The following is an 18188-nucleotide window of genomic DNA, read 5'->3' as shown; positions in this document are numbered from 1 at the left end:
CAACCAGTATGTATCTGTATGTAGCAATTTGCAGGTCTCTCATTCTATGTAGCTAATGCTGAATCATATTTTATATGGCTAACCATCCTTTGATATATCATAATTGTTTCCTTGGAGCATGATACATCTATCAAAATAGACATTTTAGCATGCATTCTAATTATGAAAATGCATATTATGTGCTAGGCAGACACATGGGCTCTGTATAGTAGAGAAAACCTTATTTAGATCCCTGAAATGATAAACCTGCTCTCCAGGTGTTCACATTTATGTTCTTTAAACCTTTTCTTTAGTAGATTTTTGTTAACTGAAAAAGGAAAATTATTTTTTGATATTGTATGAAACAGGTTAAATTGTGCTTGGTTACTCTGTACTTGGTTTCAAAACTGTGTCTTTGGTTGTGCAGAATTTGGAATTCACTTTCTAGGAAGCTTGAGTCTTACTGGAGGGGGGAAAAGGTGAAGAGGAAGTCCTCTTTTTCCATAAGTACACGTTTGGTCTCAGGCAAAATCTTGAAATAAAGAAAGGTGTGTGTTTGACCATGACATCCTACCTAAGTGCACTCTCTCCAAACCAGTGGGCCTGAAGGCATCAGGTTATCAAAATTCAGTCCTACGTCTCCCATCGCTATGTTCCTTTCCAGTCTACACAACTCCCTCTAACTTTTCTAGTTCCTGAATCCTCTGTTTCCATCCCGACCGGAAGTCCAGCAAACAGCTATTTAGGTACTGTCCTGATTTGGGCAATGGGCTTGGAACTGTTTAGAAAGAAAGGCGAATCCAATGCCATCTACATTCTCAGGGAGTATACATACAATCTAGTATTGATTATAAGACATCATAACTAACTTATTATTATACTAGAAGACAGAACATGCATACAAGAGGCATAAACCAGTGAAATGAAAGTTCAAAGAAAAAGATTACAACCAGGAAAGATTTTATGGAAGACAGGGGCTTTGAAGAATGGTTAGCATCTTTGGAAGCAGAGATGGAGTTGGGAGATGGCATTCCAGGTGGAGAGAATGTGGCAGATGTAAGTAGGAGCACCCCATATGGCTGCCTGAGAATTGATTATTACCAAGCTTTGGAGAGCACCATTCACATAGACTGTGGTATAAATGGTGCCTCCTGTAGTTGTTCAGCATAATGGCCATGAGTGAAAGCCAGGAGGCAAGAAATGTGCAAGGAGAGGATTAAAGGGTCAGAGGGCGTATAGCCTGGACCATATTGTGATGGGTCTTGAATGAAAGAGTGAAGTTGTTTTACCCCTTTGCTGTGAGCTAAAAGGCCTTAAAACCCTTTCAAATGCCGAGGTTCTGTGATTTCTCTGATTCAGTTGGTAAGAGGAGCTGAGGAAGATTTTTGAGCAATGGAGTGGCTTGAAATTTCAGAAGATGAACATATAGAAAGAGTGAAACAAATTGAGAAGTTACCAGATCTCAGATGTGTATAATGTGGTTCTGCGTCTGCCATCTCAGTGAGGCTGGGGTCCTGCATCACACTGGTGGTGAGGGGTCACAAGACTAGTCCCAAACCGGCCCACCCGCACGTGGATACCATCTTTCCTTCTTCTGTCTCACACTGACTTCATTTCTTTGATCCCTCATTTGGCATCCTTGTTAATAAGCTTGGCTAGACTTTGAACTTTAGTCTTTCTTTCACCGTTTATGTCTTGCCTCTCTGTATATCACGTACTCTCTGCCTGCACTTTTGGAGACAGACCTTTCTGAGTTGGTCCTGGGTTTGGACTTGATCCTGTGAACTGCCTTAGTGGGCAGCCTGTTGCTCACAGCTGTTCGTTTCTCGGTTTTGATTCCCTTCTTTAGCTCCAGCTCCATGAATCAGGATCCCAAGAAGGAGGCCTGTTATCAGGCTACCGCAATAGGATAGGGGCAGAGTCATCAGGCTCAAACTACAGGAGTGAAAATGGAAATTCATTCATTCACTCATCAAATGTATATTGAGTTCTGTGGAGGGTGAGCACCGACTTTGTGTGGTTTCCCTGGCTGGTCCGGCTTTCATTCCTTTGACCCTTCCTCCCTTCCAATGGTCTCAGAAGTTTAAGATTTTTTTTCACAACAGCTGAGTCTCTCTGGGAGTATCAGCAAGACCTCTGGGAGTGTTAGAAGGCGACAACACAGGGACAGCGGCAGCTGGTTTTATTTTTGGTTTTCCTCAGTCAGGTGTTTGTAAGTTGAGAACTGCCTGTATTCAAACAACGTGATTTGGTAGCGTGTCATGAATTCCCGTAGAAATAATGGATGTGGTACAGTTAAAAGGATAACAATGAAACATCCCTAACATCACAAGCTAGGTAGTAAACGTTTAGAGACCTGGCGTGGATTAATGGCTCAGGGGACATGGATATGCTACGGATCATTCATAGTCTCATTTTGTGTAAAGTTTGAGCCTTGCTTTGGGTACAGAGATCTGGCCGTTGGTGAATTTGCCTGGGGAGTAGTATTGTCTCATGGTAGGTACTGGTTGATGCATTTGGGAAATTTTATTTTGGAACTCATTAGATTACTGCATTTATTTGTTCTTGTCAAGTGTTTAATTTTTACCCCACATGCAATATTATATCATTTATCAGTAAAAGACAGAACTATCTGATCACATTTTACAATCAATCTGATTTTTGATTTTTCCCTATATACTCCTGATCTTCGCTCATATTCACACATTTGAAATAGTTATAATCATGATACTGACATAGCCCTTATTTTCAAAAGCAAATTTTCATAAACACTTTCCATTTTACTCATTTCAGTACTCTAATTTTAATGGTCATATGATTTTATTTTAATGGTCATATGATTTTATTTTAATGGTCACAGTTTTAAAATTTCCTTATTTTTGAATATACCATTTTTCTCCTGTGAGATTGTTTATCAAAGGGTTTGAATATTTTTATTATTCATGGTCCCTATCTTTCAGATCACTTTCCATTTTTATCATAGCTGTGCCAAAGTAAAAATCTTCCTTGCATTGTTTTGATTTGTATTTCTTTAATCATTCGTGAGGTTTCTTTATTAATTATATTTCTCTTTCTGAATTGGCTTGTCATGTTTTCTAGTTTATTTCCTGGTTATTTTTGAGAAATAAATTTCTATGAGCTCTTTATATATTATAAATATTAATTTTTGTTGCTTATACTTGGTTCTAATATTTCTCAATGTGGTTTAATTTTGTTTTGTTATTTTGTACGTTTGATAATTTTAGCTTAGTTTTATCTGGTTTGTCTATTCTGATTAGTTTTTGACGGAAGTGCTTTCAAAGTTATTTAAAAGTTATTGTCAAAAAGGTGCAGTTCTCTGCTTATCACTGTTCTTGTTGCTCCTTGGTCTACCGTCAGGTGGATTGGATTCTTACAGACATGTGTATTCTGGAAACATGGAATGTTCAAGCTCGAGGGAAATTTTCAGCTTGTATTTTTAATATTTAGAGAATCTAACAAATATTTGTTGTATCTACAGATAAATGTAGATTTACAAAGAGAGTTTAGAATGTAGGTGCAAATTACATTTAAGACCTGAGTACAGTGAAGCTGACTGGTAAATTAAGAAATGTATTTAACAAAAAAAATTTATAACACTTTAAAAACTCTATGTTTGGAAATCCATTTTTTCCATGTGTTTTTGAGCATTTATGACACTGCTTCCGAGTGTCTTACTTTTAAAATTTAAATATAATTTCAGAAATGTGGCATCAAATCATTGGTCATTTGCAAAAATCACTTTAGCGGCCTCTTATTGATTGTATAAAATGGGCCTTGCGGTTGATTTTCTTCTTCTTCTGAGGCTCAGATTCTATTTGGTACCTGGGATATACTTTTGGAATTTATAAAGCGTAATAGCATTTTCTTTTTATTGGTTTGATTGATCTTACAATCATTTAAAAGTAACCTTAGTTATCTGATAAATATTTAATTAATTGGTAGAAGCTGAACAGTATATTTCTCAACTGATTTACAGACTGGGGTTCAAGATCTCTTCCAGTATTTCCAACAGGGAAGACGAATTTCCAAAGCTAATGAAAGGTGGTTTCCTTTAAGTAATTAATTTTAGAAGATACTTTTGATAAATTGTTTTATCAAAAGTATTATACAATAAATGGGCAAACAAAACTATCAAAACAGTAATTAAGTTGGTTTTAATAAATCAAAGAAAAGGAGGAGAAGTCAAGCCAGTTGTGTGCTTATGGCATATTGGCCCATTCTTATCCTGGGTCAATAGATATGAAAACCACAGTTTGCTTATGGTTACTTGCTGATGGTTAACTGATAAAAAACTGGTGTGAGATGTAGAATTGGACCGATTCAATTAGAAAGGCTAAGAATGAAGTTTGGGGCAAGTTAGGTGAAGTATTGTGTTTTGTTTCAGAATTTCTTTTATTTGCTCTTGAAGAGAAGCCCCTGAGCCTGTAAAGTATTATTATTGTTGTCACTAAGTGGCATAGAAGAGAGATTTAACTTAGTAAATAATCGTTTAAATTATACATTCAATCAACAGCAAGGGCAGATCTATTGAAAGTGTTTTTTTGGCCTGAAAAAAAAATTATACTTTCTCATCATCGTTTGAATTGTATTCAGTGGATGATTACAGCATTTGTTGGGAGTATAGTGTTTGTGGGTCAGTGGCCCAAAGTCTTAAATCTTGTGCCTGGGGGACGTATTGTACAATAGTAATTCTGTAAATTGTTTACAATAAAGGGGGAGACACTAGAGAAAAATCTATCTGTGTAGTGCTCTTGGTTTTACAACAAGGGAATACTGTTAAAGTTCCAAAGTAGCTTCAGTAGCTCAGTAGTTGAGATATTCCATCCCTTCTCCCCCCTCTCCAACATCCTGTTTCATCACAAATATTTGTCATTTTATTCATCGGTTCTCCACCCGCCTTGTGGGCTGTTGTGGTTGCTGTCACCCAGCCAGGAAGCTGGGGAATGCCTATCCACAAGCAGCATGGGGCGTCTGGCGAGGGTGCTCACCGGGTCCTGTAACTGGCCAACATTGAACTGCTGTGCCATTGAAATCAATGTAGAATCAGCCTATTTAAATAATTGTCAGAATCACCAATAACAGGCACGGTGTTGGTAGTCATAGTGAAAATATGCATACTATTTGTGGTTAAGAAAAAAACTAAAGTTACAGCGTTTGGAGATGTCATTCTGAAGTGCTATGGAAGCATTAAAATCAAAGAAAAAGAAAAATTATGATTTAAACAAAATTGCTACCTAAAAAGGCTAGTCTGTTTGAGTGCTTGGTTAACAGTTTTAAAGAACTGTCTGGTTTTCCTGAAAAGTTTGTTTAGTATTAATTGGCTCTTGACTTGTAAAATATTTAATACAATCTAATACAAAATATAATGTGATATATAACATAACATACCATAACATAGCATACCGTGGCATACTCCACTTGTTTCAGAAGGGATGGATATTTTTGAAGAGTGTTGGCCAGGCATTTTGTAGACTGGAGTTACCGGTTTAGGGGAAGTAAGTCCACAGAAGGTTCCCTTCTTGTTGAGTTGAATTACGGGGTGTGTCCTATCAACGTAACTGATCATTGGTGGTGTTAACCTTGATCACTTGGTTATGGTAGAGTCTGCTAGGTTTTTCTACAGTAAAGTTACTATTTTTCTCTTTCCACATTCTCTTCTCTGGACGTCAGCCCACACTTAAGGGGAGAATAATTAAGCTTTACCCCTTGGAGGGAGAGAGTCTCTTTTATTTATTTATTTTGGTATGGATGCAGGGATATTTATTTTATCTTTTGGGTCATCATTGAGTGCCAGTCACTCTTTATTTTGTTGCTCAAAAGCTTGTTTTAAATTTTTAAAATTTTATTTTGCTCAGCCATCCGGTGTTATGCGTAGCTTGGTGCTGCGTGCATCACCCAGCTTTTTGGCCTCTCCCACCTCCACATGTTTACATTCTTTCTTCAAACCAATCAATTCCGTTTGGCTGCTCTGGTTAGCACTTCTGGTCATTTTCGTAGTCAAGTCTTAATGTAATGCTCTGCGGGAGGAGAAGTCGTAATACAAAACTTCTTGTCAGCAGATTGGCGAACTTACCTGAGAAACTGAGACTCAAGATTGTGAGCATGTGTGACTAGGACCGAAAGCAGATTTCCAGGTAGGAAATCAAAATCATTTTCTTTAACTCCTTTGCACTTGATTTTGTAGAAGGCAAATCATCATTTTCTTACAAAATGCAAAGTCCCAAAGGAGGGTTGGCATAAATATTGAAGTTGCATTAGCAAATCATGTTGTGTTCCATTGTTAAGTCTTTTTTTTTTCAAGATTCTTGTATTTGATTTTTAAACAATAAAGTAACAGCTGAGCTTTGACATGAAACCCAAGTGGAACTTGCAGAAGTCTATCTATATTTGCAAAAGTATTATAGATATGATTTTGATTGCTGAGGCCTATTTGAAGAGTACCTATCGGAGTGTAAATAACGTTCAGATTTATTCTGAGAAAAGAGATACTGGTTACAGGATGCTTTCTGTGTTTCACAGGGTATTTACTAAATATGAATTGATTTCTATTGTGTGTTTCTCATCGACTCCCCTCAGGTGAGAGATAAGGTCATAAACTCTGTTAGAAGGGAGGGGCTCAGGGAGAGGAAGCTCGCAGATCACGTGTGTGCCCCAGTTTCTGCATAGTGATATTACAAAAACAAGACTCAGTTTGCCAGCAGCTTCCATGGTGGCAGGCTTACAAAGGGCAAGTTAAAAAAAAAAATAGAGTTCATGCGAATGTGAAGACAAGCAACAGAAAATCTGGAATGCACCTGGAGTTAACGTGCGATTCTTACCTCTGCTGTTGGAAGTATAAAAGCAGCGTGATCCCCCATCTAAACTACAGAGATTTCAGCTCCATGGCAACGTGAAGAACCTATTCTGACAGAGGGTGTGTACACAAATGCGCTCAAAGCACGGGGTAGGGAGTGAGTTTGGGGTTGGGGCGGGTGTGGAGAACCAACCCTCCAAGGCTTGCCCACGCACTTTTATGTGTGTATTATAATAAGGCCTTTGTGCAAGGAGGCCAGATAGAAGTTCATGTCAGCTGCCCTCTGGGTCTTGTACGTGATCGCGCTGCCATCACCCACCTCCCTTCTCTCTTCAGAAAGGAAGCAAGAAAAGGCAATCAAAGAATGCTGCTGCGAGGAAGATGCTCCTCCCCCATACTCTTTTAGGAATGTCAACACAGTTACTGCTTTTCTGTGTGTCTCTCGGAGTATTTGGCTGCCTCTGTCCACTGTCTTTTTCTAGGAGAGCCTTTGAATTGCAGTCTTCACGTAGCGTGGGGGCTTGTGAAAGCTGTAATCAGCTTCCTCCTTTGTGGGGAGGAGTGCTTTCTGGCGGTCAGCTGGGGTTCTGCCTTCTGCTCCAGGACCCGGGGGTGGTGTGGAGCGATTGGTGAATTAAGTATTCCTGCCCACAGTTACTTGGCCTCAGTCTCAGCTCTGGAACTCCGAGTCCCTTCTCTCACTTGTGCTTCACAGCCACGCTCATCTCCATCAGCACCCCCAGCCCTTTGGTTAGTCTCTTCACTTTGAAGAGATAACTTCACAACCCGGCTATTTAGTGTTTGTCCATGTCCCTGTCCTGCCTTTTGGAAATGATAGAACAATCTGGAAAATGTTTATTTTTGCTGCGCTTCAGTTTAGCTGATCCACGGGGTAAATCAGATGTTCTGCTGCATCTTGGTCAGCTCTGAGAATAACCTCTAGTACGTCTTAGACTGTTTTTGTACCACCTAAGATTTGAGGCTGAACTTGGTTATTACACTAGGTTCAGAGGTTAGGGATCCAAGAAATGCCCCCTTCAATACAGATCTTTACACTTTACCTTTTAGTCCTGAACATAATTCCTGCCCAGCATCGTGATTGGCCCTCGTGGTGGGAGGAAATTATTGCTGAGAAGCCAGAGGCTCTTATGTGCCCAAAGATACGACAGCTTAATGTTTTCAACTTACGCTTAGGGCTGCACTCATCATTTCTTCACACGAAGAAATGATCCATTTACCCCATTGTTTCTGCTTGGAACATTCTTTTTGGCTTTACTCTTAAACATAAATAATCTGCAACTAAGATGACATATAGCCACATACCATCAGTTTCATTTGTTAATTAACTTATTCGACTATTTTTGACTTATTTTTATGTGGTATCCTGATCGTGCAGACAAGAGCAGGCACGTGTCTGCCAGTGAGGAGCTAGTGATCTAGAAGTAAAGTGCGGACTGCAAAATATTGCAGTCCTTTGTGGAACGGGCTGTAGGAGAAGATGCATGGAGCCTCGCTGTGCCATGAAAGGGAACTGGCCAGCTCTGCTGGAGGGGTTTGACAGAGGAGTAAATGCTTGAGCTGCGACTTGCAAGCTAAGTTGCAGTTTGCCTAGTAGACAGCACGAGGAAAGGCGTTCCGGGAACACAGAGCCCTGGCATGGAAAGGCCCAAAGACTTAAAACCCACAAGTAGATCTTCATGTGGCTGGATTACAGGATATAGAGAGGGAAGGAGTGGACCTCACTAGGGAATGATCTGGAATGCTTGGCAGGGACCAGGTCAAGGAGGGTTTGGCATGCTGGTATGTTGGGGATTTCTCCTGTAGGCAAGGAAGAGAAACATGTTGAGATTTGCATTTTACCAGGAGTTCTCAGGCAGCATCATGAGAGTGATTAAGAGGGACCCAAGCCTGGACTGGGAGACTTGGTTTGTAGACAGTTATAGTCATCTTCAAAAGAAAAAACCAGAGGCCTGAATTCATGCTAGGATATTCAGAATAGTGAGCACAGGATGGATTTTCAAGCTTAGGAAACAGCCCTAGTGACTGAGTCAGTGTGACGGATGAGGGAAAGAGAAGGCGGTTCTCAGGAGTCTAGCGGGACGACAAGGTGCATAGTGGTGACGGTGCCCAGGATGAGAGAGACAGGAAGATGAGCAGGCCTTTGAGAAAAGCAATGACCTACGTTTTGGATGATCATGTGTGGTCTGTGGAAGGGTCACTGGTTTGGGGATCAGAAGGAACCTGAGTTTCAATTCTACTTGTCCCCTGTGTGGTTTGAGGTAAGTTACTTAACCTCAATCTGGAGTCAGTTAGTTTCTTGGTCTCTTAAGTGGAGGTAGTAGTCACTGGCTGGAAGCCCACTGGTGAGGGACAAAGGATCGTCTGCGTAAAGCTTATGACTCAAAGCCAGTTCTCAAATAATAGCAGATTATCATCACTGCTGCATTCTGTAGGCAGATCTCAAAACCTGTCCCCCGGTGGGGAGGCTAAAAATGCAGGCTTCGGAGTCAAGAGCATATGAACGAACAGGACTTATCAGCGGGGCTGAGGAAGCATGTCTGTTTGTGGGTCTAGAATCATCTGTTGAGAGCTGGTGTGTACCACGTTCTGCGCAAGAAGGAAGGAAGCCAAGGTGAAAAACACTTGGTCTCTGGCTTCAGGGATCTTAGAGTCTATAAGGGTGACACACAGAAGGAAATCAAGAGGGTTTTGAGTAAGAAGAGGACCTGGGGCAAATCAATGTACCCAGATTTTTTAAAATTGTGTAATATACCATATATTCATAAAAGGACACCAACAGTTTGATGAATTTTCCCAAACTAAACAGCAGATGAAAAACACAGGACGTTATCAGCATTCCAAGAGCAATTCTCTTGCCCTTTCCCAGCTACTCTATGACTTTAAATGCCATGGAGGTTTTGCCAATTTTTATACTTTCATGTATGGAATCACACCCTACGCTGTGTTCTCTTTTGTTTCTGGCTTCTTTCACTTACCAATACGTTAGCAAGATTCATTCATGTTTTTGCACATAATAATCATTCAGTCTTGTTGTATAGAATCTCTTTGTATGAATTTACAACAATTTATTCATTCTACCGATGATGAATTGGGTTTTGTTTTTGGCTATTACAAATGATGCTCCTGTGAATGTTATAGTACGTATCTGTTGGGTGTATACCCAGGGGTGGAGTTGCTGGATCTGAGGGCTTACACCTGTCAGTGTTGCTGGTTAACAGCCGCACACTTTTTCAAAGTGTATGTGCCGATTTACACTCCTTTCAACAGTGCCCAAGGGTCCTCACTGCCCCTACTCTGCTGTGGTATTTTCATCTTGCTTATTTTGACCAAGCTGGTGGTTATTTAGTGGTGTAGTCTTGTAGTTTTCATTTTCAGTTCTCTGATGATGAGTGAAGTCGAGCCCCTTTTCATCTCTTCTGGCTATTTTTTGCTCTCTTTTACACAGCGCCTGTTGAAATATTTTGTTCCCTTTTTTATTGGGCTTTCTGCCTTTTTGAAGAATTAGTATTAAGCAATGAGAATTATTTGTTAAGGGCCTACCAAGGATTATTCTAGCACTGAAGTCAGAGGAGAGGACAATATTATAGTCATACTTTTGCCCTCATTGTCTTGACTACTCTTTCCAAAAGCTTGGCTGTGCCTGGGAGGAGTGAGGTGATAGACAGATAGCACTGGGACCCATAGAGTATTTTTATATAGATGTGAACCTATTGATGTGTGTGGCCAAGAGGGAGCCACTGGAGAGACAAAGGGGGCTGAGAAAAGGAACAGATGATCACTGATTGAGCAGAATCCTGGAGCAGTTGGTGTGCTCCCAACTCTAGAAAGGGCTAATTGGGGCAGAAGGGGGGGAGGGTAGGGAGGTGTGTTAATAATTAGTTTATGGATAGAAACTCTACATGGAGGAAATGTTTCCTTGAAAATCTTTATTTCATTTCATTTCATTTCATTTATAGCTTTTGTTAAGAAGAAGGCAAAGTCATTTGTCTGTAGATACTGAATAATATTGAAGAAAGTAGGGAACGCTTGGAGTTGCCTGTAGAAGCGCGATCATGAGGTGGTAACACTCACCTGGTCTGCAGAGGGCTCAGCAGAAGTAGCTCTGCCTCTGGAGTAGTTGATGTTCCTGATCTGAGACGGTGATATAGGACTCGCAGGGGGAGTGGTCCAGAATAGGTTTTTGAGATGAATACACTGAAGGAATAGGGTGACGAAAAATGCTGGCAAGGACAAGGGGGAGGTGGTTCCCAGTGGGATCCGGACAGGATAGTGAAAGGTGGGGGAGGAGGAGAGGAAGGAGCTGGAGGAAGAGAGATAGGACAAGAGGAAGAGGTTCTGAACTATTGGAAGGGAGGGCTTGAGGAACTGGATGTCTCTGTGAGGCTGGAAAACAATAGCGCTGGAATGTGACAAGGTAGGTGATGTGACGAGATTGACTAGAGAAGCCTGTCGTATTGACCCCAGTGGATCTGACTTCCCTGTGAGGTGCTGTGGAAAATGATCACACTTAGGCAAAGAACCTCTCAAACAAGGTCATGTTTCGAGTTTTAGCTTATCTTCTGCATTATTAGGCAATAAGTATTTTTCATTAAATGAAGACTTCTGAAGAAGTTCTGTTTGAGTATTTTCCCCTTATATCAGCCATTGGTTCTTAGTTCAGTAAAGTTGATTTTAGATCATGAGGGTAGATACAGGGACACAAATGGTCAGGCTTTACACTTAAGTAAAATGCTGAAAGGGAAGATGTGGTGCACAGCAAACTCTGCTCAGACAGAGGTGGGTGCGTCCCTGTGAGCAAGGACATTGGGCGCCTTCATTTGGCCCATCTGGAGTCCTCATCTGATCCAACACTAATTTGTCGTATTTCCTCATTGCTCCACATAGACATAAATAATAAAGTGTGCTAAAATCTTTGCTTTAAATTTAGTACATAACGTGCATATTGTGTGAGGCTCTCAACCGAAGCCTAGAGAGTGAAGTTTACATTTTTCCTAAAATCAGCAAATACACATTGCTTAATGAAAATAGGCTTCAATAGTAGAACTGAACAAAGGAATTGGCAGATTGAAAATCCTATGGTGTATCCCAGTCTGGGTGCAATGCACCAGGGCAGCTTGCTGAAAATGTAGATTTGGGGGCCCATCCTTGAAGGTAATGATGTGGGGAATCTGTAGACTCAACTTCGAGAAGCCTGCAGAAGGACTTCTAATTTTGGAAGATCGCGACAGGACTGGGCACCACCCTAAGTCACCGTGACAAAGAAACAAAATAAACAACAAGAAAGGGAAAATAGAAAAGAAAAAATTGAGGAGGCAAGAAGATTGATGAGAGTAAGAAAAGAGAAAAGAATTTAAGTCCTGAAGAAACCCCTCAACACATTTCTGTGTTTTAAAAGGCAAATTTCAAAGGATACTAGGTAGAATCATGATGATTTTAAGATTTCAAGTGAAAGACAGTGTGAAGTATGCAAGATTGTATGGTAAAAGTACCTTTGTCCACAAAGAGTTAAACTGGTTATAAATTGAAACTTCAAGTATTAAAATTAAAATGTAGTTTTATTTTTCCAACAACCTTTTAAATTGATGTGATGGGCATATTACTTGGGATAAGCTTTGCTCATAGAACAGGGATTGTTATTATAAACAATTAGATTGGATAATTTTGTTTTTCACCTGAATGTCAGGTTGTGCCAGTGAGTTATTAAGGCATACGTCAATCTCTAAGATGATTAGCACTGCTGTTTAGGATTGTTGTAAAGATTAAATGAGATCTCAACTCTGTATGCCAGAGCCCCTGGGTTCAAATCATTGCTCTGCCACTAACTGGCTCTGTATCCTTGGGCAAGTTAACGTGGCTTCGTTTCTTCATCTGTAACATAGGATAATAACAGTGCCCACCTGCAGAATTATTGCCGGGAATAAATAAATAAGTAAATGTAAAGCATTTGGAACAGTGCAAGGCACATGGTAGACATTCAACAAATGCTATCCTGAAGTGTAACTTCTCTTGTCATTCTCTGTTAGAAGTACCCAGGCTTTAAAGAAATTATTCAAAATAGGGGCATACAGATATGATTTTATAAAGTCATAACTATCTTGAGACTTACTCAGTTAAATAAGATACTGCAAGCTCTGCAGTGACAAGGAAAAACATGGCCCCATCCTGAGACACTCCAGCTGTGGGAAGTTATCCTACTGACTTGGATTTCTGGGGGAGATAGCACGCTATGTTGGGGAATAGCATACCTGTTAATTGAAACTGTGTTTTATAGCACAAGTAAAACACAGTGCATGAGACAGAAGGAGATGCTAGCAATGAATCAGACCTTGATGTATTCCTAAGCATAGCAGATCACACAAGGAGAGATGTTGATATTTCTCCAGAGCTAGAAATAGTAAAATGGTTGGAACATAGATGTGATACCAGAAAAAAACTGGATATTCAAGTGCTGAGTCCACTATTTCTTGATTATGTGACTATAGGCAATTGATTTAATGTGTCTCAGTTTCTTCACCTGAGAAATAGGCACATAGCCACCTTGCTGAGTAGCTTGATTAAATGAGATAATGTTTGTGAAGATGTTTTATGAACTACAAGATGTTCGGCATTTTTATGTTTTTTTTTCATGATTTATATTATATACAGCCTGCGGATTTCTGAAGATCAATGGCTTAGAAGCACACACTTAAAATAATGTAGTTTTAATAGGATTACAGGGAACTTTATTATTCCCAGTAGAATTGCCTGTAGCTCAATAATAGATGGGTAACTTGCTGCAGAAATCAGGCGCCCCCTCTCCCCAAATCATAGCTGGAAGGGGAAACAGGACAGAGAGGTTACATGACTAACCTAAGAGAACAGTTAACAAGTCGTGGAACAGGAGCTGAGCCGGAGGATTCTCCGCTCTGCTCTCTACACTGTTCCCTGACTGTTTCTCAGTTGAGTGGAAGGAGTACAGGCTCTGAAGTCAGATGAGTTAAAATCCCAGCTCTGTCACTTAGTGGCTGTCACTCAGGTAAGCTGCTAAACCTCTGTGAGCCTCGTGTCCCTCATCTGCAGAGGGAGTAGAATCACTTGCCTGGCAAAGTTGTGGGCACTGGGGATCATGTCTGCGAAGGACCTGCCCCGTAGCTAGCTGATACATTATTTTCTCATGTTTACAGATTGCCAAATTTCAAGGCAACTTGAATTACACACTTGCTGAATCAGAATACTAATACCACTAATAATAGCACCTGTTCAGCTGAAGGGTTCCTGTGTGCCAGGCGCAAGTCCAAGTACACTACGCGTATGAGTATCTTATTTAATCTCCAAAACAGCCTGATGGTGTAAGTATTACAGTTATTGCCACTGAGGCTCCAGGAGTGTATCTCACCTGCCCAAGGTCACCCAATGGGACTCCGGGTCCCACTTTCCTAGTTACTGGATCACTCCTGCTCCTCCCTGGCCAGTTTAGGGATGTGGGACAGAGAATGAAAGGACTGCTTGTTTCCCGAGAACTTTTTTTTTTGAATGGGGTGGGTGTTTGCTTTCCGAATCTTCACAATTAGGGTAGACGGTATTGGAAGGGGCCAGCACTCTCCCGTCACGTAACTTCTGAGTGTCTGCTTGGAGCTCCGCTTTTCTTCTTTGAACAACTTTATGCTTGTCAAGATTGTAGGGAGCATTTAAATGGGGGGATGCTAACTCTAGAGCACAGGCCTGGCAGCCAGCTCCGTCTCTAATCTCTGCCCCCAACTTCCTTCTTAAGAGCAGCCTGGCACTGAGGACAGAGCCTTGGGGGAGTGCCTGCTTTCTTTTTTCCATTTTAAACCAATGAGTTTCTGTCTTATTCAGCATTTTCATTTTTTAAACCGGTGGTGTTATATCACAGGGTAGTACAATTGATCGCCTTGAAGGGGCAGTAAAATGTTTACTTACATATCTTCTCATTGATCTATTACATACTTTCAATAAACTGCGTCCCATGAAGAGAAGCCCATCACATCGATCTGTTCATTGATCTGCATTCTGTGTCTGGATGTGTGTCCTCAAAGCACAGTCCCTTTAAGAACCACTAGCCCTCAGCAAAAATAACCTAGGGCAGCTCAGGTTACTGCCAGGCTCCAAAGACTCTTCAGGGGGTCAGGTTGCTTATTTCTCTGGCACCTGCCTCTGCAGGGATGTAGGAATTGCTCTATTTATGCCAGCAGAGGGGGTCTGTGTGGATCTGTGCACCAGAGTCCCCACCTCCAGCCAGGTGCTTTCACCGATGACTGCTCCTGGACTTGCCCCCTTCTGGTAGGAGGGTGTTTGGTTGCGCCACTTAGTTGGCAGTACATTAATTGTGACCCTGTCCCTGGACCTGGATGTAGGAGCCTGCCTGTCTTTCCTACCAGCCTTGGGTTTTGCACTGTTTCTTTGAAAAACAAAAATGAAAATGATATCAAAAGCCATCAAACAAACATGCACCTCCCATTCCCAGAGTGGAAGCCTGGCCGTGCAGTGCGGGGAGGTCACAGGAGGACACGCCCTTTCCCCAGACCCCCTGTGCCTGCACATGTCTGTCTCACCAGCCTTTCTGGTAGAGGAATGTTTTTACTGGCTGAACATAAGCCCAGGGAACAGAGCATAAATAGGGCCTAATGCTCTATAAAGATAAACAAACAAACAAGTGGAATGAACTCTTCCATTGTGAAAAATCAGTGAGATATCCTAAGAGGCAGTACAGTGTGGGAGGGGGCAGAGGACCTGCAAGGGCTTAGACCATCTGGGGCCTTGTCTCAGCCATGCTGCTGATTAGCTGAGTCGCAGAATATTAGAATTTAATCAGCCAAATGGTACCTGTGAGTGACTCACATTCTTTAATTTTCCTAGAGGAAGGTGAGGCTCAGTTGGATGACTTACCTGAAGTTTCTCAGCTAGTTGGTAGTAGATCTGGACCCACAGCCCAAGTATGCACATCATTGCTCTTCATCACTCTGCAGAGACGCGGTCAGGAGTCAGGTCAGTCCGAGTCCCTATTTCCTTATCTAGAAATGAGGGTGCCCCTACCTGGGGTACCTTCTTTGTAGGGTGTTATAAGGATCTGCTAAATGAGTGTGGGTGGAACACTTTTAAAAACTATTAAATTGTATATTAATATTAACTAAGTGAATTATATCTGTACACATGTGTATGATGAGATATATGTATGGTGTGATACCTAATATTTTGTTAAAATTCTTCTTGTGGGAGCATATTAACAAAAATCTGGATCCTTCCTCGGAAATGTAAAGCACCATGAAATTCCTGGACATATAATGGTAAAAACTCTGTGGACTTAGATTTCCTAATCTGACAGTTTTATCTACTAGCACTATTATTACTTTACCTTTATGAAAAATGGGAATAATAGAATTTTTGGCCTATCTTGAGTTGTCCAGAAGATAACTTTAAGAATATATGTCAGAGTACTTCATGAACCTTAAAGCACGGAAGTGAATTATTATTGTTATCAAATATTGCTGAGGGCCACAAATCCTGTCTGTACAACACATGAGATATGATTAAGGAGACAGGTCATATGTTCAAAAGCAGATTTCAACATTATCTGCCTTAGGTGTCAGATAAAGACAGTACACTATAGATAATAATTGCAGTGAATTAATATGTCCTTTTGTTATAGTTTACAGGCGGAAGTGTAATCCATGCTTCTAATTATTAATCTTTTCCTATAGGCATTTACCCAGATTGTCAAGACATATGCATTGTATATCTCATATTTGTAGGACACTATTTACTGTAATAATATAGAAGGTGAGATTTAAATGTTATTTGCTCATTTACACCATTTGCACTAATATTTATGTGTCTGATTTTTCTCATTTGATTGTTACAGAATATCACAGAAATCATTACAAATGATTTTTCTCATTTGATTATTTCAGAATATTTGTGAGTTATAATTAATTATCATTAGTTGACAGATGAAAGGCCCAAAGATTTTCCTTAGACCTCTTGGAATGTGAGTGGCGGAGCTGGCATTTGAAGCAAGGTCTTCAGGTCCCGAATCCTGTGCACTTGCCACTGTAGTCTGTGTCCTTGTGTTGTGTTGGGGGTTCTGTTCTGTGGACTGTCTTCTTCATTCATTTTTTTCATTGATACAGTTACTCATTCAGCATGAATACTCTACGTGGAACTCTGTCATATGATCCCATACTTCAGGACTAAATTTCTTAGTATAGAATGGGTTGTTTTACGTCTGACTTCTTTAACAGAAGGAGAAGTGTGACACTGACACTTGAACCTTACAAAAGGACTGATCTGGGGACAGGGGAGAAGACAGGCCCTTAAAGGGAGAACCACTGATGTCAGAGTCAAAATAAATCTTTGCCGTCCAATAAGGTAGCCCCCCAGTCTCATATGGCTGTTTACGTTTAAATTAATTAAAATTTGGAAACCAATTCCTGGGTTACACATTCTGTGTCGGTAGCCACATTTGGCTGGTGGCTACTATATTGGGTAGCACAGATATATAGGTATGTGTCTTGTCCCAGAAATAGATAATTTTTATGTCTGATATGTGTGTGTAAAATTACATATTGGAAATGAAGTTGTTCTATTATACACTTCCACCTAAGATATAATAATAGCTACCATTTACTGAACAACTTCTCAATAAGTGGTAGGCACATAATGTATGTTATTCCATTTTATCCTAACACCATTTTTCGTTCTGAGAACCAAAGGTTCAGGGAGGTTATGTAATTGCTGAAGACATGATAGGGCTGTGTGAATGGATGCCATGTTTCTTTGATTTCAAAGAGAATACTCTTTCACTCTACCATGGTGTCTTTCTATGTAGTCTAGTTGGACTACATCTGGAGTATAAATTTTCAATGCATTATTTTATCGTTCAGTCCGCTTTGGTCCAGCAAGTGTGCCAGGCAGTCATTCTGCTGTGAGCAGGAGATGCAGCACTCAGCACAGCTCAGTCCCTGGCCGTAGGGAGCTCCAAACCAAATAGAGCTCAGACATCGAATGAATAATTATCACAGCGTAGGATGATCTCTGGCACAATACTGCGATGCAACCAGGAGCTGTTGAAGGGTTTAATCCAATGAATGCCATAGTCAAATTTACATTTCATGAAACTAATTTGTAGTCATGTAGAGCCTTGTTTGAGAGGAAAGGGAGAACCTATGATAATTATTGTATTTAACAAAGTGAAGGAATGGTGAAGGCTAAAACTTAGGTCATAGTGGTGGAGTGAGAGAGAAGATTGACAAAGGAGACAGTCAATGAGAGCTGAGGGTAAGGAGCAGTTAAAGATGACTTACATATTTACCTTTGGGTGCTTGGTGAATGTTTGGCTTCATCAAAGGAGAGTAGGTAGGAGGAAAAGGTTGTACGT

General features: G+C 40.6%; 1 protein-coding gene across 12 annotated transcripts in view; it reads left to right on the top strand.

Moving 5' to 3' along the window:
- The window catches only part of LOC102506755 (HIVEP zinc finger 2), a 155569-nt gene that overhangs the window by 33285 nt on the left and 104096 nt on the right, over positions 1-18188 (top strand). For 2 of the 12 annotated variants that reach the window (XR_004322035.1, XR_004322031.1), the window contains exon 2: positions 6060-6134. The exons of 5 other annotated variants lie outside the window; for them this stretch is intronic. Coding sequence is in view for 1 of the 7 variants with exons in the window: in XM_032485050.1 (XP_032340941.1) it covers positions 15750-15799 (50 nt within the window). In the remaining 6 variants the exon portion in view is untranslated. 5 more of the 12 variants (XR_004322029.1, XR_004322027.1, XR_004322030.1 and 2 more) reach the window with 5 other exon arrangements.

Source organism: Camelus ferus, chromosome 8 (genome assembly GCF_009834535.1).
Source record: "Camelus ferus isolate YT-003-E chromosome 8, BCGSAC_Cfer_1.0, whole genome shotgun sequence".
NCBI classification, from domain to species: Eukaryota; Metazoa; Chordata; class Mammalia; order Artiodactyla; family Camelidae; genus Camelus; species Camelus ferus.
Note: the sequence above shows the minus strand (reverse complement) of the source record. Positions and strands in the feature narration are given on the sequence as shown.